General features: G+C 46.5%; 1 protein-coding gene across 1 annotated transcript in view; it reads right to left on the reverse strand.

Annotated features, from left to right (window-relative positions):
* The window catches only part of ADGRE1 (adhesion G protein-coupled receptor E1), a gene marked incomplete at its 5' end in the record, with an annotated part of 39,443 nt that extends 30,267 nt beyond the window's left edge, over positions 1 to 9,176 (reverse strand). The window contains 7 exons of the mRNA XM_081092716.1: positions 31 to 171; positions 2,816 to 2,965; positions 4,166 to 4,312; positions 6,589 to 6,708; positions 6,829 to 6,984; positions 7,782 to 7,928; positions 9,167 to 9,176. Coding sequence (XP_080948842.1) covers positions 31 to 171; positions 2,816 to 2,965; positions 4,166 to 4,312; positions 6,589 to 6,708; positions 6,829 to 6,984; positions 7,782 to 7,928; positions 9,167 to 9,176 — 871 coding nt within the window. The remainder of the gene's footprint in view (positions 1 to 30; positions 172 to 2,815; positions 2,966 to 4,165; positions 4,313 to 6,588; positions 6,709 to 6,828; positions 6,985 to 7,781; positions 7,929 to 9,166) is intronic.
* Between the last annotated feature and the right edge of the window lie 1,861 nt (positions 9,177 to 11,037).

The following is an 11,037-nucleotide window of genomic DNA, read 5'->3' on the forward strand; positions in this document are numbered from 1 at the left end:
CCAGGGATGTCCACGCAACCCTCCATTTACCTCCACATTCCACCTCTTGCTCTGTGAAGTTCAGCCGTCCATTGCTTGGTGCAAAGCCAGGGTGACAGGTACAAAAGTAGCTCCCAAGGGTATTGGTGCATGTTGCATTGAAAGGGCACATATCCAGGCACTCGTCAATATCTGTGTAGTGGAGAAAGGGCGTGAAGCAGAGTTGGCCAACAATCCAACAAAAGTCATGCTTCCCATTCTGAAACATGAGTTGTCATTGAAATAATGGCAGCCCAAACAGGGACTACATTTCCCAGAATCCTCGGCATCTGGGCGGGACCACGTAGTAACCCACCCCAACATTCTTTTAACATTGTTTCTGTCAAAGATGACCCGTCAACTAACATATAATAGTTAAACAGCCTGTTTGCTTAAGAATTCTAGGAACTAACTTCAAAAGAAGCAAACCCCAACCTCCAGATCTTCCGGTTCTGGGAGATTTGCTGAGCTTCGATCAGTTATCTGTACAGACTGTGCTGACTTGCACGTAGTCCCGTCAATGGAGAACTCTGAAGCCCCTACTTCCGATTTCTTTGTTCTGTTCTGTTTTTTTGTTTGTTTGTTTTGTTTTTGTAATTCCTCCTCTCTCCTTACAAAAACCACTGCCTGTGTCCAATTGTTAAGATGGTCTTTACAACCTCAGTGCACCATCTTCTTGGGCTGCCAGCTCTTGAATAAACTACTTTCCATTCACCAACCCTTGTCTCTTCATTACTGACTTTCAGTGGTAGGCAACTGAACCTGGGTTGGGTATCAGTGTGGCCAGTCTTCACTCGTGGAATGTGAAAAGATATGACATTTGTCACTTCTGGGCCAATATGACCGAGAAGTGGGTGTGCCCTCTCTCTCTTGCCCCACCACTGGCTGGGACCAGGGATTCCAAGGTCCTAAGGGATAGAAAAACCAAGAGATGCCAGGAGGTTGGACCCCTATTATCACCTTGTAGAGGAAGGCTGCCCATTGGCCCAGTATATCCATATTGGATTGTTATGAGCATAAAAAATTTCTGTGTTAAGCTAGTGGTTCTCAGCTGGGGGAAATTTGCCTCCCCAGAGAACACTGGGCAATGTCTGGAGACATGTTTTATTGTCAAGACTCGGGGAGGGGGTGCTACTGGGATATAGTAGGTAGAAGCCAAACATCCTACCATGTACAGGACAGCCCCCACACAAAGAACTATTGAGCCCAAAAAGTCAATAGTGCAAAGGTTGAGAAACTCTATCCTAACAAATAGAGAGTGGTGTCAGGTCACCATGGCAACACAGGGTTACCTCTCCCTCTGAGGGTTTCTGAACCACAGAGGACATATGGAATTGAATGCCCTAGAGAAAAGAATTAGGAGTCATCACAAAACATGAAGAATTGCCCTAACTGATTTGGCTCCATGATTGGAGCATCAGCCCTCAGACTGAAGGGTCAAACTTTCTATTCCAGTCAAAGGCATGTACCTCAGTTGCAGGCTCAATCCCTGGACCCAGTCTGGATGTGTGTGGGAGGCAACCAATTGATGTGTCTCACTCACATAGATCTTTTTCTCTCTCTCTTTCCCCCTCCCTTCCACTCTCTCTAAAATTCAATGGAAAAATATCCCAGATGAGGATTAACAACAACAAAACAAAAACAAAAAAAGAATAAACAAGCAGCATCCACTAGTCACTTAAGCAGGTATGTGGCACACTGCACTGGACATTACCATGGAGAACTGGGACAAGATGTCCTTATGCTAAGAAAGTAGACTAATTTGGAGTCATCAAAGGCATGGAAGTGGCCCACAGCTGGAAAGCATGGGGAAGTGGTATTCTTCTTGGTGTTACAGAAAACATCTCTAACCAAAGAGTGAGCTTCCCATTTCCAGACACATTGAAGCCTTGACTAGGCAAGCTCTTGTCAGAAATAGCAGAGAGGGAATTTATGTTTTGCATATGGAGCTGGACTTGCGCATGAATTTCAAAACTTTTGGGCCAAGAGAACCTTTGTTCCTGTGAAGTGAAACCTGAGTAGGTAAGACAAATGAAAGAGGTGATAGTGTGAAGAAAAGTGGGGTGGAAGGCCATGGTTTGGCTTTCCTGCCCTTGATCGGGATTCTGAATAGGCTCCCAGGAGCCATTAGAGCTGTATTACCCTCTCTAAGGTCCCTTTCGATTTTATTGCTCTACTGTTCTGCTTCTAACAATGTCAGCATCTAGTGCAGATCAATAAGAAGAAATAGACTAATTAAAAGAAGCATGATTTCCCCTGGGGGTTGAGGAATATAAAATGTGTTCTGCAGTGTAGCCGATACACTGAGGACGGCCTCCATTAACCCTTTCACTTCCTGTATGCAGTGGAAGTATTCCCTCCCAATGTTCCCCCAGGGGGATGGGTATCTATTTCTCTTTCCTCTGAACCTAGGCTGGCCCCGACTGTGGCCAATAGAAAGTGCTAGGAAACTGCCGAGCCCAGGCCTTATGAGAACTGGCATTTCTGCTTTCTGCCCCTTTGAATGTTCCTTCTTGGAGACCAGCTGCCATGCCATGAGGAAGCCTAAGCAGCCATGAGGAAAGGCCTACGATGAAAATTAGGGGCCCAACTAAGCTCCCAGCCAGAGACCAGCACCAACTACCAGCCACACAAATGAGGCCATTTCAGATCTGCCAGCCATCCTGGCACCCCAGAAAACCCATGTGGCCAACCTGTAACATCACGAGCAAGAACAAAGGGTTGTTGCTATATGCCATTGCGTCTCAGGGTCATTTGACAACCGTTGAGAAGTCCACCTCACGGCTGGGAGAATTACCTGTACATTTGAAAGCCTCTGGTTGCTTGGGGGTCCAAAACTCAGGCGAAATGAACCCAGGCAGGCAGGAGCAACTGTAGTCTCCTGGGATGTTGGTGCAGACAGTATTGGGACCACAAAGAGTCGAGTTTCTGGAACATTCATCCACATCTAAGCAGAAAATTGGTCTAAGTCATAAAGTTGAAGGAAGCTGAGGCTATAACAGCAGTACACAGCCCACCAGGGACAGAGCCAAGGGGTTCCCCTGGCCCTGTCTCATCTTCTTACACACGTTTTCATTGCTATGGAGGGAAGCATTCAAATGCATGTCTATGAGCCACACAACCAGAGGCTCCCATGGCTCAGGGTAAAACCCAAACTCCTCCTTAGAACCAACGAGACCCTGAGAACCTGCTCCCGGCTAAGCTCACCTCCCTCATCTTCTGCTTCTACTCCCTGTATAACGAGGGATCCAGATTCGTTGATGACCTGCAGGTTCATGAAGACTCCTCTCTCTCACCTGTGTTCCCTCAGAACTCAAACTCATCCACTCCTTCTTTCCCTGGTGAATGCCAGCCCCTCTGCAAGGAATCACTATATTATTAATAATAATAACAATTAAGATGTATCAGAGTGGAGGGTTGGAGGGCAGGACATCTTGGATGTGAACCTAGGCACAGCTCAGGTGCTGACCCTCCGAACTCCTGCCTATTTGACATCGGAAGAGTGACTCCGCCACAATGGAGGCTCTGTTTTCTCATCTCAAAAATGAGTATAAAGTATCGCTTGGGAAGACCGAAGGAGGTCACATATGGAAGAGCTTCGGGCCTTGGCTGAGAGCCTGCCTCCAGGCCTTTGTACCTGCTGTTCCCTCCTCCTGGAACACCCTTCCCCAGGTACCCAATATCTCACTCCCTCGGTGTCTTCAGATCTTTCTCAAATACCCACTTCTAATTGTGGCCTTTGCTCTAATAAAATTAGAAATCTTCTCCAGCACTATCTGCCTTCCCTGCCTTATTTGTCTTCATCTCCTTTAACTATTCCAGGCACACAATAGATGCGTGCATTTATTTTTGTTACCTGTCTCCCTCCACATGAGATGATAAGTTACAGGAAAATAAATATTTTTGCCGGTGTTTCTCACCATTGTATCTACCATCTCTAGAATAGTGCCTCACATAAAGTAGGTGCTCCAGAAGTATTTGTTGAGTGAATGCATGAGTGAATGAAAGGAAAAATGAATGATGATTGTCTTCCCCTTTGTAGATGAGGGCTTTGAACTCAGCTGAGATCCACCTTGATTCCTGCCCCACCACTGCTGTCTTTGCAAAGAGGCTTGGACCTGGATCACCAAAAGACCCCTCCACCTACCTTCACACATTCCTCCTGGGCCATGGAAACTCCTGTTTCCACTGCTGGATTCAAATCCTGAGTTGCAGACACAAGAGTAGCTTCCAAAACTGTTGTGGCAGGTCGCATGCTCCGGGCAAGCTCTTGGATCGGCACATTCATCCACATCTAATGAGTGGAAATGAAAACCCAGATCAAGGCAGGTGAGGAATTGAGGACAGGAGATTGCAAGCAGGAGACCCGCTGTACATGTTCATAACAGGTGGCACACAGTGCTGCTGCTCCCCAATACCCATATTCCCTCTTCTTCCTCACCTCCCGAGCAGTGAGATGCGTCTGGGGAGAATAAATGTTGGCCAACAGTGTGTAAACAAAAGGGTGGCAAATAGTTTCAAAACATAACAATCATAGATTACAGAGATGTTCATGGTCTTTCGCTGCTCCCTGTATTTACACCCTAGGATGTAGGCTCTGTCACTCCTTTTTCTGTAAGATGTGGAGTTGTTCCCCCACCCCTGGCTCTAGCTGGCCCAGTGACTTGCATTGGCCAATAGAATGCAGCGAAAGTGATGTGGTGCCAGTTCCAAACTTATACCTCTAGAGCAGTGGTTCTCAACCTGTGGGTCGCGACCCCTTTGGCGGTCGAACGACCCTTTCACAGGGGTCGCCTAAGACCATCCTGCATATCAGATATTTACATTACGATTCATAACAGTAGCAACATTACAGTTATGAAATAGCAACGAAAATAATTTTATGGTTGGGTCACAACATGAGGAACTGTATTTAAAGGGCCAGAAGGTGGAGAACCACTGCTATAGAGGGTTGTTTGTTTCTGCTCATTCTTGGGGCTTCTGCCATATGAACAAACCCTAGGCTGGCCTAACGAAGAATAAAAGACAAAGTGGAAGAGAGATGGATGGCCCCAGATAGGTGGACAGCCCAGCCAAGGTCAGCATAACTGACCCCAGCTGACCGTAGACCCACGAACAACTCCAGCTGAGACCCAAAGAACTGGCCAGCAAAGCCCAACCTCAACTGCCAAGACATGGAACTGAGAGTTAAATAAATGAGGTGGTTTTTAGCCACTGACTTTCAGGGTCATCTGTTAGTCAGCAATAGCTAACTGCTACAAGTGGACTGACTTCAAATATCTCTGGCTCCAAGGCAAGAGAATATAATGAGGTTTGAGCATGTCATGCAGTCACTCTCTCCAAATGAACATGGAGAATACAGACTCCCTGCCCCTTGGTGAGAATATTCTGACTGCAATGTGGGGGACAGAATCAAAGAGCAAGATTGAGACTGCTGTAAACCATATGGTGTTTGGACCAAAGATGGGGAAGAATGGAGACATTCCAAACCATTTACCAGGTCAGTCACCCAAGACTGATGACCGATTCAATATGGAAGGAGACAGAGGATCAAGGGAAACTCTCAGGTCTTAATTTAAACACCTTTTAGGAGAAAGTTCTGAAGTTTGAGTCTCCCTACAACAGAGTGTCTCTACCTTAGCACTACTGACATTTGGGACAGGATCATTTTCGTAGGGAGGTAGGTGTGAACAAAACCAACTCCATTTTTGCGTCCAGATCTCATTTCATTTTAAGTTTCATGCTGTGATTACCCTCAATGTCCTTAGCAAGCAGATCAAAGCCTTCTAGTTGATGAATATCTATGTTCCTTAAACTGTAGCCACAAATATTTTTGTTAGTAATGGCCAGAATGCCATGACAACCAAGACAAATATCAAACTGGCCATCTGTCACAAGACCACAAGGAGGTATGGCCCCTGGCATTGCTGTACTGCATTCTTTGTCCCTTTCTCTTGTCAATAATTAGTGCCTGAGTTATACTATACAAAAGCACTGGAACAGGGGTCTGGAAGTGGGGAATAATCTGTGCGGACTGGCTGTTCTGATCTAATCTTCCCATAAGTAAGTAACCTGTAATAAATTCTGTCATACTCTATGGAGTTGCCTGCTTCATTCTTCAGCCTGAAGTTAACTTCTTGTTATGGTGGCCAGTGCATCATTGCCCACCATCAGATGATTTTTGATTATGGGAAGCTGTCCTGTGCTTTGTAATGCGCCTTACCCTCTAGATGACAATAGCACACACAACCCCATCATCACCACCAGTTGTGGCCATAAAAAATGTCTTCAGACATGGCCAATGTTCCCTGGGAGAAAGAGCACTTGAGAGCCTCCCATACTCTCAAGTACCTCCTGACCCCACTGCTTAATTCACGTAAGATCTCAACAAGAGTTCAAATCCCAGCTCTTCCACTTTAATGGCTGTGTGTCCTTGAGCAAGTGACTTCATCTCTCTGAACCTCCATTTCCTCAGTCTTAAATGAGGATCAGCAACCCTATCTCATAGGATCATCAAATGAAGTGATGCTTCGTTACGTAGGTACATGAAGAAGAGCCGGTCCTCCATACCTTCACAGAGAGAGTTGTTAAAGATGAATCCATCTTGGCAGTGGCAACTGTAGCTTCCCAAAGAGTTGGCACACTCAGAATGCTCTGGGCAGACTCCACTGTCGAGGCATTCATTGATGTCTGCGGAGCAGCAGAGGAGAGTGAGCAGACAGAAGACTGGCTGTCTAAGGTTAAATACGCATGTGCCCAACTCAGTGGTAGCTAGCCGCCAAAGACTCATGCAGAGCCCAGGAGCATTACCTGTACAGGAGAAATGGCCGGGCTTTTCCGGGCTCCAGTTATCCCCAGTGGGAGAAGAGAAACCAGGCAAGCAGCTGCACTTGTACCTCCCCGGCAGGTTTTTGCAGACTGAGTTAGGACCACATTTTGAGGGACTTGAAGAACATTCATCTACATCTAGACAGAGAAAGAGCCAGAGTTACAAATCTGCCTCATCCTGTATAAAAGATTGTATTTTCAAAGATGGTTATAAAGTCTTCCATTCCTTATGCCCTTCATTTAGTGCGAATTTGGTACTCCTTTCATCAAGCAGCAGGTCTATGTTCCCTTCCCGTGAATCTGAGCATGCTTTCGACTATGGAGGAAGTGACACTCAAGGTTATAAAAAAAAGCATGCATTGTTCTCTTGAGATACTCATTCTTAGAACTCAGCCGCCGTACTGTGAGGAAGCCCAACCAGTCATGAGAAAGCAGCCCGCATGGAGAAGAACTAAGACCTCCAGCCCACAGGCCTGGTGGAGCAGCCAGCCAACAGCCAGCACCAGCTTGCCAGCCATGTGCGTGGGCCCTCTTCAAAGTGGGTCCTCTAACTCCCACATGAGCCAACTCAACTGACACTGTGTGGCACAGAGACAAGCTGTCCTCACCAAACTCAACCCCAATTGTGGATTCATTCATGAACAAAGTAAATGATTGATATTGATAAATAGCATGTTCTTTATTTTTATTTATTATAATGCTAATCTCTAATCATTGAAAATGTTAATGACCAGGAATCATTTTCATGAGAGAGAGAGAGAGAGAGAGAGAGAGAGAGAGAGAGAGAGAGAGAGAATGAATGAGGAAGAAGGAAGAAAGAAAGGAAAGGAAAGGAAGGTGGGAGGAAATAATGTTTGGGGGGAAAGGAACAAAGTACCTACACCTGCCAGCTTCCACCTAACTTTCTAGAGGATTTTGAGGAGGTGTGCACTCACCTTTGCATTCCACCCCTGGGCCTCTGAACTGTGTCAGTCCGTTGCTGGACAGGAAGCCTCGTTTACAAGTACAGTAGTAACTTCCCACAGTGTTGGTGCAGGTGGCATAAGCTGGACACGTGGTGGTGTCCCAACACTCATTCGTATCTAGGCAGCAGAAAAAGAAGATCCTGTGTTACAGCACCAGAGTGGAGCTGCAGGGAAAACCAATTGGAGAACAAGAAGGCAACTGTTTTTGGGTCCCCTGTGAAGATATTAAAGTCCTAAATCCTGGACCCTGAGAACGTGAACTTATTTGGAAATTGGGTCTTTGTAGATGTCATTAAGATGTGAGTTAGCATTAAATATTAAAATGGAATACTATAGCAAAAAAGAAAAAAAAAAGATGTGAGTTAAGATGAGATCATACTGGAGTAGGATGGTCCCTTAATCTGACATGATTGGTGTCCTTTATTTAAAAAAATATATATTTGTCTTTCAGAGAGGAAGGGAGAGGGAGAGAGAGAAACATCAATGATGAGAGAGAATCATTGATTGGCTGCCTCCTGCACGCCCACTACTGGGGATCGAGCCCACAACCCTGGGCATGTGCCCTTGACTGGAATCGAACCTGGGACCCTCTGGTTCGCAGGCTGATGCTCTATCCACTGAGCCAAACCAGCTAGGGCGATTGGTGTCCTTTTAAGAAATGGAGGAGAGGTACAGAGACATAGGGAGAGGACCATGTGATGACGGAGGCAGAGATTAGAGTGATGGGTCTACAAGCCAAGGAATGCTGGCAACAGAAGAAGTTGGGAGAGGGGCAGAGAACAGATTCTCCCCCTGGAGCCTTCAGAGGAAGCACCTGGATTTTGGACTTCTGGCCTCCAGACCTGTGAGAGAATAAATCTCTATCCTGTTATGGCAGCCCTGAGAAACTGACACAGTGACCAAGAGTGTTCATCAAGGACCCTGAAGATCTAGGACCCTTCTTTCTCAAAGTGCGGTCCATGGCCAGTGGCACCAGTACGAAGCCTGGTGGAAGCAGAATCTCAGGCCCTGCCCAGATCTGCTGCATCATAACCCGCACTGTAACAAGATCCCCGAATGATTGGTGGACCCATGAAAGTGTGAGATGCACTGACCTGGACCCTTGCTACTCCAAGTATGGTCGCAGATCAGCAGCCTCTGCCTCACCTGGGATCCCCAGGAGAGCTTGGGATATCAGATGCTAATTCAGCAGGTCAGAGGAGGCCTGAGATACACTTTAGCCAATCCAGCCCTGGAACACGTGATTTCACCTCTGTACCTCAGTTTCCCTGTGTAGCCTTCACCCTCACATTTAGTGAGTCTCTCCCATGTTGATTCTCCCTCTCCCTCCCAACTATCATTCTGCATCTACTCACTTCTCTCCATCCCCACGGTTATGTTGGGTATAGATCTTCCTCTGGATTGTACAATTAGTCCTACATCCCTCATCATGCCCTGCAATCATCTCTGTGTGCAAATTTGATTACCCACCCCACCCCTCCCTGTAATCCTGCCTGTTGCACCCAGAATTAAAATCTAAATTATTTAACATGACCCAAATAGCCCCCAGTGACTAGACCCAACCACATCTTTAAGCCTCATCTCATGTCAGTCTCCATTTCTAGCTTTCCCACCACAGGGCCTTTGCACATGCTATTCCCTTTGCCTCTGCTTTGCCTAACCAGTTCCTATTTATTCTTCAGGTCTTACTTAAATGTCACTTCCTTCAAGAAGCCTTCCCTGACTCCCCATAGCTACGTGTGCTCCTTCTTTGTGACATTCATTACAATTATAATTGCTCAGTTATTTGTGGGGTTAGGTCTTCGCCACACTGAGATCCAGGAGGACAAAGCCACAGACAGAAGCAGACTCCAGGTGCTAAGGAAGACGCTCACTTGATGTTATCATTCCTGTGGTCAGCAGAATAATGGCTTCCCTGAAGATGACCACGTCCCATCCCTGGACCAGGTGAATATGTTATGCTACACAAAATGGGGGAATTAAGGTTGCATATAGAATTAAGATTGCTGATCACATGACCTTGATATGGAGGTCATCCTGGATTATCGAGGAGGAGCCAATGTAATCACAGTGTCTTTTTAAGTGAAGGATGAAGGCAGGAGAGGCAGAGTCAAAGTGATGCAATGAGAGACAGCCTCGGCCAGCCATTGCTGGCTGTGAAGATGGAGGAGGGGGACACGAGCCCAGGGATACAGTTGATCTCTAGCAGCTGGAAAAGGCAAGAAAACAGATTCTCCCCCAGGACCTCCAGAAAGGAACTCAGCCCTGCGGACACCTTCATTTCAGCCCAATGAGACCCATGTTGGACTTCTGGCCTCCAGAACTGTAAGATAATGTTCTTGTTGCGTTAAGCCACCAAGTGTGTGGTCACTTGTTACAGCTGCAACAGGAAACTGATCCAATTCCCACTGCATGGATGTGGAAAACAGGCTCAGAGAGGTTAAGTGACTTGCCCAAGGACACACAGCTGGTAAGTGGCAGCGCCAGGCCTGTCAACCCCCCAAAGTGCATGATTTCCACCACTGCTATGCAAGAAGAAGTAAGTCTGGCTGGAAATGGAAGACATTTTCATGCCCTTTCTAAGACAATTCTATAGAAAAACCTATAGAATTGGTTGTTTCAAGTCTGTTGCCCTGATGGACTGTGAGCTCCCAGAAGGCAGCGGTTTGTGTCTCGTTTACTGCCGTGTCCTAAATGCATAGAACAGTGCCTGGTACACAGTTGTTGCTCAGTCATAAAGACCTTACTGAGAAGGTCACATCAGAGCAAAGACCTGAGGGAGGTGAGTGAGTGGGCTAGGGAGCTATTTAAGGCAGAGGAAAAGGCAAGGATAAAGGACGATTTCATGGAATTCCAAGGAGGTTGGTGTGGTTGGAGCAGAGCAGATGAGGGATGGCCAGATCACATAGGATCTGCAGTTTGGGAGCTACATGCGGCTCTTTGGCCCCTTGGGTGTGGCTCTTCCTAAGCCTTAGGAGTACCCTAATTAAGTTAAGAACAATGTACCTACCTATATAGTTTAAGTTTAAAAAAATTTGGCTCTCAAAAGAAATTTCAATCGTTGTACTGTTGATATTTGGCTCTGTTGACTAATGAGTTTGCCAACCACAGTGCTAGACCATGGTAAAGCTTCAGCTTTCTATCAGAGAGAGATGGGAGCCCCGGGAGAGTTTAGAGCAGGGGAGGGGAGCAACATGACAGGTTGTACATGACCTTCTGGCCACTG

This window comes from Myotis nattereri (assembly GCF_964212035.1).
Source record: "Myotis nattereri genome assembly, chromosome: 5".
Lineage (NCBI taxonomy): Eukaryota > Metazoa > Chordata > Mammalia > Chiroptera > Vespertilionidae > Myotis > Myotis nattereri.